Source organism: Chaetodon auriga, chromosome 15 (assembly GCF_051107435.1).
Source record: "Chaetodon auriga isolate fChaAug3 chromosome 15, fChaAug3.hap1, whole genome shotgun sequence".
NCBI lineage: Eukaryota > Metazoa > Chordata > Actinopteri > Chaetodontiformes > Chaetodontidae > Chaetodon > Chaetodon auriga.
In genome coordinates, this window is record NC_135088.1 from 5,045,005 (window position 1) to 5,060,714 (window position 15,710).

General features: G+C 44.2%; 2 protein-coding genes across 2 annotated transcripts; both read left to right on the top strand.

Moving 5' to 3' along the window:
• Positions 1-3,588: 3,588 nt before the first annotated feature.
• On the top strand, positions 3,589-8,735 carry psmg1 (proteasome (prosome, macropain) assembly chaperone 1). The gene is made up of 7 exons (XM_076749782.1): positions 3,589-3,786; positions 4,579-4,682; positions 5,805-5,944; positions 6,778-6,840; positions 7,106-7,304; positions 8,144-8,274; positions 8,566-8,735. The coding sequence occupies exons 1-7, from the start codon at positions 3,668-3,670 to the stop codon at positions 8,641-8,643; spliced, it is 834 nt and encodes a 277-aa protein (XP_076605897.1). The 5' UTR covers positions 3,589-3,667; the 3' UTR covers positions 8,644-8,735.
• A 957-nt stretch (positions 8,736-9,692) lies between these two features.
• ccdc15 (coiled-coil domain containing 15) lies at positions 9,693-15,176 on the top strand. Its single transcript, XM_076749718.1, has 10 exons — positions 9,693-10,117; positions 10,677-10,814; positions 10,966-11,091; positions 12,065-12,181; positions 12,288-12,407; positions 12,953-13,072; positions 13,155-13,258; positions 13,558-13,752; positions 13,906-14,054; positions 14,143-15,176. The coding sequence occupies exons 1-10, from the start codon at positions 9,950-9,952 to the stop codon at positions 14,190-14,192; spliced, it is 1,287 nt and encodes a 428-aa protein (XP_076605833.1). The 5' UTR covers positions 9,693-9,949; the 3' UTR covers positions 14,193-15,176.
• The last annotated feature ends 534 nt before the right edge of the window (positions 15,177-15,710 follow it).

Below are 15,710 nucleotides of genomic sequence, written 5' to 3' on the forward strand. Positions count from 1 at the left end.
GCTGAAGGAAGCTCCTTTGGTTTGCCGACAATAGAAGCTTTTCCCTCTGAGCGGCGCAGAGCAGGTCCAGAGCTGAACACATGAATCTCTGAGGGAGCACAGCTTCGCTCAGTAAACTTCATCACAGTCTGACGGTTCGTACTGATGTTCCTTGTTAATAAATATTTGGGCGAATGGTGCCACTGGAAGGTCAGGGTCACCAGCAGAATGAAGAATCCTCCTCTCAGGCCCACATCCGGGACGTGGCGTAATAGTCGTTATATCACTGCTGTTGATCCTCTGAATCTTCCGCTGTGACATCGTGTCAGCTGACGTGGTCGTCCTCATTTCTCTCAGCAGCTGAGCTGAGAAACCTTCAGCAGTTCAAATTTGTCTGAAACTCAGCTCGTCTGCCGTCTGTCAGTCAAACACCTCCAGTGTCGTCTTCACTGCTCTGATTCCTGATTGCTTCTATAATTCATCTTTCTGAGTATGGACTGTGGATAAGAACTCATTACAGTTTTTTAGAATTGGTCGGAGTTGTTTCTCTTTGATGAGTTCATTTTTCAGACACAGTCGGCATCGCAGCTGCTGCTGTGGATCAAACTGCTTTGACACAAAATGTGTTCAGTGATCTGTCAGATTTCATCATTTGTTTTCTCACTCAAGCTCAACCGCCACCAAAACTCTGTGTATTCACAGTCCATTTCACACAGCGCGGCACGAAGTTACTCTAAATTAGCCTCCCATCACGCTGCATCTGAAAAGATAGCAAAATGAAAACACATAAACTGCTAATTGGGCCAAAAAACACCGAACGCCTCATTTCATTTGTGGACCGGGTGAGACAGCGAGGACACTCATGTGGCCAGATGTAGAAGACAGGGTTGACTGACACTGCTGTGCGTCTGCATCTGAAGCTGTCCTTTATATTCATGTACCAAACAGAACAAATGATTCAACAACGCAGTTAAAATGAAGCCGACTGAAACAAATTTCAGGATTCCTGATTAATTTCTGAGACGCACTGAGAAACCAGGCGTCATTCTCGTTCTTCATGTGAAGAAATAAGAAGAGATGCAAGCTGCTCTAACAGCTGTTGATCTTTCTTTTAGCTGATTATGTTATTACATGATTTCTCTACCATCAGCGACCCTTTTAGTGCCTCATCATCATCGACTCGCTTCAGGGTTATTCAGGAAATGATGGTTAGCGTTTAATGGATTATCAGGCTGTTCCTGATTTCCTTGAGTTCCAATTTCACTGCATTAGAACGGCCATCATGTGCTGATTCTGTGTCATTATTATCATTGCTGTGATTAGCTCAAGCTGAAGACACATAAATATAAATGGTCTGCGTAACTTTGCATCAGTAGTTCTGCTACATTTTCATATGAGGCAATAGGTCAAAAAGTGTATAGAAATATAAATTTGTGCAAACAGATGGATCATTTATGCTCTCCACTTTAAAAACTGTGTGCACAAATGAAGTTTGTGCACGCATTATTTCACCAACAGAATGTGAGTGTTGAGATAAATAGTATGAGAGGAGGTGGAGGGGGACGTGGAGGACGTGGGGGGCTGCCTTTTTGTAATTGAACCACTGCCCATTAAAATGTCTGTGTGTGTCTCTGCCAACCAGCATGGCTGTCTGGCCAACAGGAGGGATCTGGTGCTCTTGACCCAGGTGTCGGACAGACAGACAGACAGACAGATGGAGCGAGTGACTTTCAGCACCTTCAGCTGCTGTCGGGGCAGGTGGGGACAGACGGGCTGGTGCTGGACGTCCTCTGTCTGTCCTGTTAGCTGGTTAGATAGTGGCGGAGCTGCTGATGTTCCCTGTTTGTCCTGCTGTTGACGCTCCTCTCTTGTTTCCTTCAGCCTGGAGGCCTCGCTGTTTGTTAAGCTGCAGAGCATCCCTCCCACTCCTCCTCCTCCTCCTCCTCCTCCTCCCTCTACTATCAATTATATTAACAGCAGCCTCAAGCTCCCTCCTAGCATGTTGCTCCATTTTGTGACAGGAAACCTTTCTGCTGCTGCTTTATGGCCTCCTGCTACATTACTGCGCTGCGATGGTAATACTCTCTATTCTACTCCAGCCTTTGCTCGGCTTTCCAATTTGTCTCTCCAACACTGGACATTTTCTGGTGACAATGAAGTATTTTTATGGCCGTGCTGATGTCATCACATTTCTGTTTGTCCCAGTCATCTCCCAGGGCACAGCTCACAGGAAAATGAATTATACAACACAATGGACAGGATGGATGCTCTGCAGTCAACTTGAGGCCAATTTGCTCCGACATGACTTGGCTGATGTTTCCAGCGAGCGGTGCGACATCAGTGACCTGCCAGCGTCGTTCAGCAATTGTGTTTTCCTGCTTTCTTCCACTCATGTTAATTATGTATCACCACTAAGAAGCTGGAGGAGTCATGTGATATGTCAAGAGTCCCCTTGATTGACACAAGGGCCAGAAATAACACATCAAGCAGTCCTACGCTAATTGTTAGTCATATTCGAAAGCCTATGCATTGTATAACCACACACCATGTGGATCCACCGGAGAGCCTTAAATCATTCATTGATTTAAGTGAGCTGCTCGGGCAGAAATGCGTTGGACAGGCTGTACTCATGCGTGCAGCCTGGAGCTCTGAGCTTCCCTCGGGGACGGTGGGAGGCGACTGGTGCTGCACGTCTCTGTGCGTTTGAGCGGCTCAGTTCAAGGTGTTTCTGTGCACTTCAAATATTTATCAGATTTTGTTTGTTGGAATTTTTATCAGAGTGAGGATTACGCTCACACGGTCGGCTAACCACGTGAAGCAGTTATTGATTGCTGTAATCGTTCCTCCTCTTCATACATGGTCCTGAGGAGGTCTGCTCTTAATGCGATTCCACTTTCAGAGAAAATCTACAGTCCTCTGTTTGAAATGCATGAAGAACATTTACAAGGTGCAGCTCAGGCATCAGGTATATATACAATCCACACACACACACACACACACACACACACACACACACACACACACACACACACACACACACACAAAGAATGGACAGCAGTGTGTTCATCAATATGTGTTCAGCATTCAGACTCTCAAACCTTTTCTCCTCAGAGTACATCATCCTGATTAACACAAGCTGCAGTCTGAGAGTCACTGAGAGAGACAGAAATGTAGTTTCAGTAAGAGTTTGGGTTTATAACTGTGAATGTAACTAAGTACATTTACTCAAGTACTGTACTTAAGTATAATTTTTAGGGACTGCTTTTTATGCTACTTCATACATCTACTTCACTACAATAGACTACTACATTTATTTGATAACTTCACTTTATAGACTCGGATTAATGATACAAAATATAATCAACAAATAAGTTATGAACTCTTATTTTAGGCTAATCTAAGATCTTAATTGATCATTGGGGTGACATTCAGAAACTACCCAGCAGAATATCAAGTAATTAAAATTAGCTTTACCTTTACTAGCTGTAACAACTTTATTATCTTATCTTATCGTATCTTATCTTATCCTGGTTTTAGTTTGTCTAAATGACGATTGTATTATGAAGGATTCGGTTGGGGCTTTTATTTTGAAGGGGTGTTGCTGCCGGCGGAAGTGGCAGATCCATGTCATGGATGCAGGGCTGAATCTTTGACCAAACTTTCGTTTTACTCTGCACATTTAGTGATTATGGCGACGTTTTTCGGTGAGGTTTTGTCGGTGTATTCTCGGGCCGTGGAGGAAGATGACGAGGACCTCGATGAAAACGAGGAAGATGAACAAATCCGCAGAGAACTGGAGGAAAAGAGGTAAATAACGGTAGCCAGCTAGCAGTGAGACCGGAAGTGATAACTCAGAAAGCATGGAAATATTCAATCACATTTAACAAGTTTCATCCAGTGAAGTAAACTGATAAAATTATTTTTTAGACGTAAAATGATTTGTGACCTTCATCCTCGCTGTTTCAGATCTGTTTTTATACCAAACGTGCACCTCGACGTAACGTTTGTCGGCGGCTGTAATGTTAGCTAGTTAACGTTAGCTAGTTAACGTTAGCTAACATGACACATGAAATCTCGGTAACACGCCCTCCTACTCTACCATTTATAAACACCATGTAAACATTTTCTATCACGATTTAATAACACACTCTTACACTAATGCGTGTAACGCACCGTAATGTGGCTTTAAGTAGATGTAGTATGTAGTATGTTTAAGCTCTTTAGGAATGGACAGGATTTGTAAACTACAGTTTAGCAGTATTTCTCTAATGTAGTGGAGTAGAAGTACAAAGCAGAATTAAACGATAAAAATACTCAAACACTTAAAGTGCAAATACCTCCAAATTGTTCCCCTGTACAGTACTTGAGCTAATGTGCACCACTTGTTGGGGGAGGGTGTTCTGATTATTGTGTCCACATGGACTGAAGACATTGATTTGAGCAAAAACTGTGTTAATAATAAAATATGAGGAAAACTTGAGTCCATGGACTTTCCTGTTCTTCGAGCTGACTGCAGGCGGCAGCTGGAGTTCAGTGAAATCCTCCAGTGTTAAGCTGTAAACTGCTCGCCCTTCTCTAACCTTCATCACTCTTCATCAGGGAGGTTCAGCTGCACTGGAGCCCTGAAATCTCTGAGTCGCTCAAGTCTGGAAACAAGCTTCAGTGTTCAGACTTCGTCCTCGCCGTGGGACACAACGCTGCCAGTAAGTGTCCGCCAGAGGGTCCAGAGTCACACTTGAACCTGTGATGAGTCCCTGTGTTACTACTACACAGCTGCAGATGAAGATGTGGACATGCTGAGAGCATAACCAGATTTAAACTACAGAGACAGTTAGTATGAATGAAAGCCACTTCACAGCTTCAACATCTGTGGCTGAGATGATGATGATGATGATGGGCGTACATTGTAGAAGAAGATGGAGAAGAATATGTGGCAGATGTTACGTAACATGGCTGTCTCTCCCTCTTTTAACAGTGTCGGCTTTGGAAATGAAGTTTGTTAAAGGCCACTAAAAGCAGAAATATTAATTGTTTGGTTTTTTGGTTTCATATTTTCCGTCAGTGTCTGGACAAGTGGAGTGAAGCACACACAGTATACTGTAAGGACGAACGTCTGTGGTTTGATTATTAATTAAACTCCTTTATGATCAGAGATGTAAAATGGGACCGATGTGCTGAAACTCTTCTCATTTTTATCTTTCTGTTCTTGTAAAATTATTCAGCTTTAAAGGTGTTTGACATATTTTTTGCTCCCAGTCTTTATGCTAAGCTAGGCTAACCATATCCTGACTCCAGCTTTGTGCTTATAGACGTGAGAAATAAGTGAAATGTTGAATTTCTCCTCTGAGCTGTCCAGCTGTTTCCTGCTGGCTGTTTGTGTTCTCACTTGTGTCTGATGTTTCTGGTTTTTCTCTGTGATATCCTCTGTTGGTGTTGACATTCAGGCTCTTTTAATGCACAGTAATCACAGCTCTGTCTCGCAGTGCTGATTATTAATACTGAACATGGCTCCATTCCATCCAGTTTGTCAGTAAACCAGCAGTGTGAGCTGCTGGAACACCCATGCTAACTGGAATGCAGCCAGCTGTTAACGATAGCAAAGCTACAGATTAATGTCATTATCAAATAATCAGCTGATTGTTTCCTCAGTTACTCGATTGTTTCGTTTATAAATCTCAGTTTGAAGTGCCGGCTGACAGTGTTTGCTGTCACACAAGGCAAAGAAAAGCAGATCCGTGTACACACACGCCCGATAACGTGAGCGATTCTGAAACCAGAGAAGCTCGTGTCACATGTGAGCGTTTGTCTCGTGTCCGTCTCCGCAGGGTTTCTGTCCGTGTACGTTCTCGGCTCTGCAGGCTGGGACGCGGTGGGACATGCGTCACTGTGGAACGAGAGGAACCGGGCTGGACAGACCGGCGAGGAGGCGGCGTGTGTTTTCTACAGACAGAAGGACAACCCATCAGTGAGTGACGCTCTGAGCAGCGTGTGTGTGCTGTTTGATTCACGCCACAGAAAACACACGAGGGTCGAAAATGTTCAGTTTAGAGGTCTGATCTTCACTTCATGACAGCCGCTGTGACCAGCTCAGTGTGAAGCTAGCTGACAAGTTAAAGGAGAAACCTGAATAAACTGGAGAAATCTGAGGAACACAGATGCTTTCAGTGACATTCAGTGCAGCGTTTGCTAAAATGTGGAGTCCCTCTTCAGCCTCAAAGTCAGCCATGACACACACAACGAATCCGGCGTCTGTTGCTTAGAGTCAGAACAGGCTGGTCAGGTGTGTGTGGAGGTGTGTGTGCTCGTTTTCTATCAGCCTGCTGTCGTTCGCACGTGATTTAATCAAGATAAACATGGTGGATGGCCGCGTGTGGTCGCACTGCGCTGCTGAGGAAGCTTCAGATTGATCGTCTCTCTCTGTCCCGCTCCAGACTTTCACACGTTCAGAAGCAGCTGTGGACAGCAGATACTGTAACGCTCGTCCATTCATTTACATGTGACCGATCCACTGAGAGCACAGCTTCAACTAAAGGAAGTTCATCAGCAGCTTTTCTGACTATCGATCAATCGTTTTAAATCAAGGAAAAACAAATGGAAGAATTTTCGTAGTGACTTTTCTCCTGCTGTTGTTCTTGTTGTTCTTCTCTTACTTCTCTGACCACAGTGTGGCAGCAGTGGTTGAACTGGTCATGGTGGCGATAATGTCGTCCGTCAGTATCGTCCGTCCTTCCTGTCTCTGAGTTACACTTTAACTCACTGATGTTTCATAAAATGTCTCTTGCGTTCTTTTCCCTGAAGGTTTTGATTTGCCAAGTGACGTGCTACATCGCAGAAGACCAGCTTTTTCAGTGGACAGAAAAGGTATGTTTATACTCCAAAGACGGATTCAATCCTGTGTTCCTGCAGAGGAATGTGGGCCAGCTGTCCCTCAGATTCACAGCAGAGTTACAAACATGCACAGGTTTGTTTTCCTGCATTCATGAAGCACAACAATGAAACAGCTGGAGGAGTTTACAGGAACATAGGAGCTCAACGTCAACCGTTGTCTCCCTCGTAGATGACAGTGGTCAAAGTAACCATGCAGGTGTTTCCGCCGTGCTGAGGGTCTGCTGTCTGTCTGTTGTAGGTCTTTGACTGCATGCAGCACAGACAGCTGAATGTGACCGTGCTGTCCGACAGCTCTGTGGCTGACTTCAAGTCAGCAGACTATCTGTGCTGCAGCTCGGCTCCCTTCCTGCGCTCCCTCCACACCGCTGCTTTCAGCGCCGCGCCGGTCTGCCAGTCGCTGGAGCAGCCTAACATAATCACCGGACTCTCAGCTGCAGGTAGGCCTCAGACAAACATCTCACATGACCTGGACTCCAGGACGGGTTCCTCTCTCGTCCTCTCACATTTTCAAACACTCACGTGACTTTTCAAAGCTGCACAGCTCGTCTTTCTTCCTCCTTTCCCCGGTCTGTCAGTGGAGTAAGAGGAGTAACGGCTCTTGAGATTTGGAGAAGGGCAGCTTTCTTCTTACAGATGATACAGGAAACATTGACACTGAACCCACCAGAAATAAAAAAATCAATTGTCTGACTCTCTTGAAAACTCTTTGTGCTCCTTTCTTTGAAGTCTCTAAAGACAAAAAGTCAACTTCCAGGTAAACAGTCTGTATCTAATGTTCAAAGGAAAAAATGAGCAGTTCAGCTCATCATCAATAACCACGTCCCAAAGTGTTTGTTGTATTCAGTGATAACAGTCTGCGTTGTAGCTGCTGATGCTAACGTTAGCTTCACAGACTGCAGCACAGCTCTGAATCACAGATGACTGAACTCACAGCTTTTCAGTTCCGCTCAGTGCGACATGATGACGTGTTTCAGAAGTTTAAGTACAAAACAGCCAACAACAAAAACTACAAAGCTGTCGTTTGATTAGCAGAACTCGTTAAATCCTGTCACAGGTCAAAGACACCATGTGGGCGCCTTCAGGGCTGTGATTGGTCAGCGTGGGCTGCATGTGTTTCCTGCTTCGTGTGTGTGTGTGTGTGTGTGTGTGTGTGAGTGTGAGAGAGAGTGTGTGCTGTGTCCTCCCCACTGTGAGCGCGCTCAGTCTCACATCCTGATTTGGTTGTTTTGGTGTCGTTGTGATCACGTGATCACCTTCTTCTTTGTGTTGTCACCAGTGCTGAACCACTGCGAGGTCCACCGCGTCGCTGCTGTTGTTTACCAGTGTTACAGTGATGTCATCGGCCCGGACTCCGTCACCATGGAGACCTTCAAGCCTGCACTGACCAAGCTGGCCAAGTCCATACAGGTGAGCCGCCGTGGAAAGGTGAGGGAGCAGCAGAGCAGACGCTCGGCTCATCTCACCGGGTTTTATGGAACCTTGAATGTTTGGAAAAAACTTCACTTTTCATGATTCAAAGTTTGGAATATGCTTGAATTTGACTGTTGTCCTTGAAAAATACAATTCAGATGCACCTTGAAGTCGTCAAACATCTCCAGATGTATTCTTGTTGTTTGCCTTTCTGTCTGTGCATCACCACTAAAACACATCTGAAGTGCCTCTGTTCTCATTGTCCTGCTCGTCTCTTTGTCTCCTCAGCTGGACTCGTCTCCGAGCACAGATGTCCTTCGCAAGTTTGTCAGAAACACCAACATTCAGAGTAATCTGTATATCTGAAAATGGCCGTGTTGTACTGTGCAGTGCAATCTAACTCTATTTTCCTGTGGTAAAATACTATTGATTTTTAATAAAGACATTAAGTGAAGAAAGCCGTTGTGTAAATGTTTTATGATGTACGTTATATTTTTTCCATCCATCAATAAGTCCCGTTAGTTTCCAAAGAGAGGGGAAATATAATTGGCATGTACTATTTTACTGCTCTATGATTTAAGAATTTGTGAATGAATCAAAAACATGCTGAGAGTCCGATAGACAGAGTCCTAAAGGGTTCAATAAGGCCAGAAATTAAAGCTACAGATTGTGTAATGACTTTAAATCCATAGTGCATCATGTCTTTACATCCCTTTCATGTAGCGCCACCAGCAGGTGGAAATGTTGAACTTCAGTTTATGACCAAACTAACGACAATCCCAGGCTCTTAGGCTTTTACTAATTTCTTTTTAATTTTTTTAAATTTGATGAGAAATTAAATAAGATAAGAAATTAAGTTTGCTCCTCACTACGATCTCTTGTCACACTGTGGCAACATGAATCCAGAGGACAGTAAAGCTGAAACAATGTAAGAAACAGGTCAGAGCCTGAGAGAATACACCAGTTTATCTAACCTCATTCATCTGACTGAGGGCTTTAACCATCTTTTGAGTCTGTGCTGGTAGTTATTACAGGTTGGCAGTGCTGCTATATGAGGTATGCCAAACTGCTCAGGCAGAAAAACATGGTCTCACAGTCAAAGCTTTTACAAGATTAGAGCTTATTACATTACAGCTTATTTAGAGCGCAGACAATCTGCCAAAAACATGAAAAAAGCTGCTGCTCATGAGAGGAGCTGGTGTGACTGAGATCATTGAAGCCTAACTCCATCTGCTGTTGTGAGCAATATTTCATCATGAGAAACGAATGATGAATTATTCTAAATTTTATTTTTTAGATATGTATGTGTGGGTGGGTTAGTTTTTGTCTCTCCATTTCTTTGGCCATAATGAGTTTTCACTGTCTGCACCTGACCACATGGGGGCAGTAATGCGGAAGTGAGCTGTTTGGCAAACGCCGGAAACTTAAGAACGACGAAGAAGAGGCGAGGGGAACTCAAACAAACCTGTTGGTGTTTACTATCCATAGAGTAACGTTTCAGGGGTTTTTCTTTGTTTTCTTCTCGTTAAAACAGTTATCGAATATCTGAGCATGTTACGGTTGACAAAAACAGTTTAACGTTAAATGTACAACCGCGCAAACTTTGCATATGAGAAGATACTTTAAACAGTGAGCTAGCGTCTCCTTAAGTTAGTCGACGCATACGTTGCCAATGAGTGCTAGCCGACTGACAACTTCTACAAAGAGAAGGTGCGAAGTTTCAAGGAGCAAGGAGCACCCGGTGTTCAGAGCCAGTAAGGTCCTAGCCGAAAGGAACCAGGCGGTGGTAGCGGTGGGAGCCTGGGTGGAGGGCGGACAGGACTTCCTGGAGCACCCCTCTGTGAGTTTGGGATTTAACGCTAGTGAGTGAAGCTAGCTGTGGCCGTTGATGCTAATGAGCTAAGCTAGCTGTGGCCGTTAAAGCTAATGAACGAAGCTAGTTTAAGCCGTTAAAGCTAATGAACGAAGCTAGCTTAAGCCGTTAAAGCTAGTGGGCGAAGCTAGCTGTACCTCTGTTGTCAGCCACCTTAGAGACCGTTAGCGGTGATGGACAGGCAGCTTCCTGGGTTTAGTGAGTGAGTTTTACGTTGTTAAGTTTCTTTCAATCGACAGACCTCAGTGCTGTATGAGTAAAGATAATAATTGCAAAATCAGGCTTTTAAAAAAATCTGACCAAATCAAACTCAAAATTAATTTATATATGTATGTAAAATTTATAATTGATATACACATGGGCCAGCAAGTTCACTGATACAGACGTATGTGCAGTATGACAGCAACTGTTATTCTCAGTATTACTTCAGTAAAAGTATTGAAGAACTATACTGCAAAATCACATGAATTTAGAGTCCCGTGGTTTCCTAAACTAGTCTAAACTGTCTTCACATGTCTTGTTTTAGGCTCTTGCTTTGCTGACTGAAGAGATCCAGGCAGAGAGAAGGAGGGAGAATGAAGAAAGCCTTCGACGATTTCAAGATGAAGTACGCCATCGTGTGGCACAGCAAGCTCAAGTCAGCAAGACAAGACAGCAGCCAAAGGTGAAGAAAGCTTTGACTGACAATTAAAATGACTGTGGATTATTTTTCTTTGTTTGATTGACCAGTCAGTGAACTGGCTCATTGTTTTGGCGCCACATGAAGCCTGGTTGACCTCCTCATCGTGAAGCTGTATGTGTGTGTGTCTGTTCAGGTGAAGCCTGACAGGAGAATCCCAGAACAGTGTGGAGTCTGGTCCCACCATGTCTCTGCTGGTGAGAGGTTGATGTCTGCTGGAGCTGCTGCACAACAGAGAGTGATGGAGAGGGGCTTTGAGGAGGTGAGAGGGTATCATCAGTTTTAACAATGTCATGTTTTGTTGTCTGGTTTGATGTGTGATCCTTCCAGAAAGCTGCAGTGATCAGATACTTTTTCTTTAATTGTATTTTCACATTGGACTTATTGAAATAGAGCTTAACAATATGACTGAAACCAATATAACCATATACACTTGTGCACACTTGGTCTTGGGCTGTGTTTTCTGCTTCGCTAAAGTTTGAGGCAACAGTTCGGGGAAAGCCATTTCCTGTTTCAACTTGAAAATACACCTGTGCACAAAGCCAGGTGGTGTGAAAGAACCTGACCTGCCTGCTAAAAGCCCTGACCTCAGTCTTATCCAACACATTTGGCCTGAACTGGAATGCTGACTGACTCAGGCCTTCTTGCCCAGCATCACTCTCTGACTTCTCTAATGCTCCTATGAATGTGAAGGGGAATAAATCCTGTGAGCCATATTCAGAAATATTCGAAAAAGACTGAAACGAGAGGAGTGCAGGCTGTGACAGCAGCAGGTTAATGTTAGTCCATGTTGGCTGATAAACAGTGAGCGAAGGCCAGAAACATCAAACACATTTTTGAAGTTATGCAGACAGTGTCTCCATTACATATTTTTGTCCACCAGAGAGCGCTGATGAGTGTGTCAACTGTACAATGTCCCACTGGATGCACGTCTTAGTCACAGATAGTGTGAGAGACCCTTAAAGTGTTTTATTGTTTTATGTGGGGACGATTAAATGAACTTTGGCTGATTTTTTTACGTTCAGCATCAATGTTGGTATGGACCTGAAATACAGTATTCGTCAGGCTTCTCTGTTCACCGTGGGGGATCACAGTCTGTCCAGAGACATCCATCTTCTTTGGGACGTGCAGTCAGCTTTGTGTTTTTCTGCTTTCCTTGTGTGTGTTGGCAGACAGAATGTGTGAGTGATAGAAAAATGTGACTGTGATTAATCTGGAGGATTCTGTTTTTCCAGTCGAGTGGAGGCATGAGGCAGGTGAGACTCAGACTGGCCGCCTGTCGGATGATCCCTCATGAGGAAGTGACATCAGAGCTTCCTGGAGGCGAATGGAACGTCTCTCCAACCAGACATGTGAGGCTCTGTCTCACCCGTTCCTCTTTTAAAACATAGTTCCCATAAATGTGTGTTTTTCACATCCAGGGTGGAATAAAAAATCCTTTTCCTCTGCGTCCAACAGAAAGCTGAATCTCACGTGCTGAGGGCAGAGGAGGAAGCGGAAGAGGAGGAGGATGAGGAAGAGGAAGAAGATACTCAGCTCCCCAGCAGTCAACACGCATGTCCCCTCGTTCAGCAGAAGGTGAGTAGATACTCACAGCAGTGGAACCTTTTTACCACGTTTCAGTGTGTGAGGGATTTATAAACACGTCCAGGACGCATGAAGACATTTACTGACGTCCATATTCAGCGACGTCTCACCTGATGGCTGCCGCTGTGCGTTAAGTCAGACGTGCTGAATAAGTATAAATCAGCTAGAACGTCTTAAAACATGTCTTCAGGTGGTTCTCGTCAGCTCATAAACTCAGATAATCTGAACTTTTTGATACTCCATTAAACAGCTACACAGCGTTAAACATGACACCAGAGTTTAGAGTACGACTTGTTCCCACACGTCTGATGACATGATGGACGCCTACGAGGTTAATAAAGACATACTCGCAAAGTTCCCTTTAACACTGTGATTCAAGACACCTCCAGTCCACTGACAAGGGACAACAGTTCAGTTTGTTCTGAGCTTCATTTATCAGCACTAACAGATCTACCCACTGTGGATCTACCTGCTGTAGATCTACCTGCCTACAAACCAAACCATGTCTGTAATGTGACTCTGCTGATTTGTTTCAGCTCAGTGGACCTGCGTTGTGGGATTCTGACAAATCACAGCCTGATCCTGGTTTCCAGTCCAGCACCAGAGTCCCACGAGTCCTGTGGCCTCTGACTGACCCAGAAGACCTGAAGAGACAGGTAGACCTCAGCACGAACCTTCGGCTTCACTCCTTCAAACTGTGTCAAACCAAATGTTAGAGCCAACACTCTCTGTGTGCAGCGTCAGTCTCAGTTCCTGAAGCATCGCCGTCTGTACATGAACATGGAGAGAGAGCAAGTGAAGGAGAACAAGCAGCACAGGAAACACCTGAAGAGGACCACAAGGTGACCGCAGAGCTTTCTTCTGCTTCACTTCCTCTTTTTGATGTACGCCCAAAATCTGTCTTTAGAGAATCAGTCAGCCTCTGTAGCTTTGACAAACTGCTGCCAAAGTTTATTTAAATCATTTACTGTGGATTTATCAGAATTTACAGTGTGAAAAATATTAAAACATCAGTACATTTCCATCAGTTTGACAAACTGCAGCTCAACACTCTGCTCTGTGAATGGCATTAAAGTGCCAGCATGTGGACGCAGATTGTCTCTTTGGTCTCCTCTGATTGACGTCCCTGTCCTCACTGAAGGATCAAAGCAGAGAAAGAACAGATTCGTCTGGAGGAGGAGAGGAAGATGGAGAGGCTCCAGCAGCTCGCGGAGGCCAGACAGAAGCTGGAGGAGAGAGAGCTGTTGATTCTGGAGCGACTGAAGCTCGAGGAGGAGGAGAGAGCTGTGGAGCTGCAGAGGAGGAGGAAGGAGGAGAAAGGGAAAGCAGCTGCAAGGTGATTCATGGAGATTAATTTGCTGAGTTTACAGCAGAACTGCGCTGATTTTACACTTTTTGAAGATGCCTTTAAAACGCTTTACAACGCTTTGACGTGTGACCTGATGAAACTGAAGCTGCTCTGATAAACACGCTGATTGTAACTGTGCAGGTTCATCGAGGCTCTGAGGGCTCAGATGAAGGAGCGGCTGTCTCAGGAGAAGCTGGAGCCTCCTCCTCTCTGCTGCTGTGCCTCCTCTTTCTGGGACTCCCACCCTGACACCTGTGCTAACAACTGCATCTTCCACAACAATCCCAAAGGTACTCCCTCACTCTGAGCCTCCCGCCTCACAATGAGCAACACATGAAAGCATGAACTGCACTGACCATAGCTTCGTCTCCTCCACAGCGTACGTCAAGGCCTTACATTCAACGCTGCTGAGTCTGGAGTCACAGTGAAGGAGGCTGATGAGCTGCAGTGGACTTTGTCTGGTGAAAACAGGCTCCTGTTTAATGTAACAGTCCAACATTTGGGGAACACGGTGTAAGTGTGATGAGAAGCTTGGTGTCAGATCGTTGTGACATTCTGTTCAGGCCTTCATGTTTTTCACCAGATGGTCTGAAGTGATCCTGACCTTTAATCCAGAGCTACCAGCACGTGAAATATGTCCACACGTACTCGATGGAGTGGATCCTTTACGAGGCCTCCTAATGACCAGATGAAGAATAAGAAATATTTCATCGAGGCAGTTTGTGTGCCTGCATCCATCTGATGATATTTAGTCATAATCTCTTTCACACTGTAGAAGGTGACATCATGTCGTACAGCAGCGTTTGCTTCGTGATATATTTCAAGAGTAAAACTGATGCAGAAGATTAATGAAGGACGGCTGGTGCCTTCACACTCATGAACAGCTGAAGCTTTTCACACAGTTCACAAATCAGCTGTGGACCACAGATTCTGACTGAATCACTCGTTCATGTAGAGATAAATGCAGACTGATCCACAAATGTCCTGCTTTAGCCACATTAAACAGGAGCTTTTCATGCCAGCTGAAGTGCATCTACCGGCTGATGACGCTTTAATTAAAGCTGTTTTTTCTGTTGTTTCTTTATGTTTTGTTTGCTGTTGTTGATGAAAAACCATCAGATTAGCAGCAGTTTGCACCAGAATCGGACATAGAATCTGAGTCTGTTCTCAAAGTCTACATGTTGTTTCTGAATATATTTAAAAACCTCACAGAAACTTAGTTTATTTATTGAGAATGAGGAATTGTGCATCGTCTCTCTGTGTAATTAGTGAAGTCAGGTTACATGATGAGTAAAGCATCAGAGACGTCGGTACATTGACAATGTGTTTTTGACCATTTGCTGTTTGTTGTGTTGGATTTTAAGAATCTTCAGGGCTCTTAAAAAATTAAATAAACTCAAAACTGTCATCTTTGTTGATTAAATGTCACAATTCATTCTTAATAGGAACAAGTGTGAAACATCCAAATGTTACATTGTAGTGAATTATAGTTGACTTTCTGATGAGTTGATTTCCTCTCCAGTCCTTATGATAATACACAGTCAACACACAGATGAGTGGTTTGTGTAGGGTGGTAATATTCAGATATTTTAAATGTATTTTGAGGCATCAGACGTTTCCTTGTTTGAATTCTGTTCATTTCTTCATTACTTACGCTGATAGGACGTTTTGAGGTACATGACTTGAGTATTTGCACTGTGTTCTGCTTTATACTCCACTGAAGTAGTTGCACGGCTGTTTTTCAGATTCAGATCTAACGTGCTAAATGCTCTGAGTTGCCAGTTTATTAGGCACAGCTGGATGAATGAATGCAGTGTAATACAACAGTCGTGCAGTAAATCCTCCCTCTGTGAATATTCTAACGCTCTGCGTGTGTTGAGCTGTTTTAACGAGGTGTTCATTCACTCTGTGGGTGTTTGGGAGTCTGTTGAACTGCACTGTGTTAT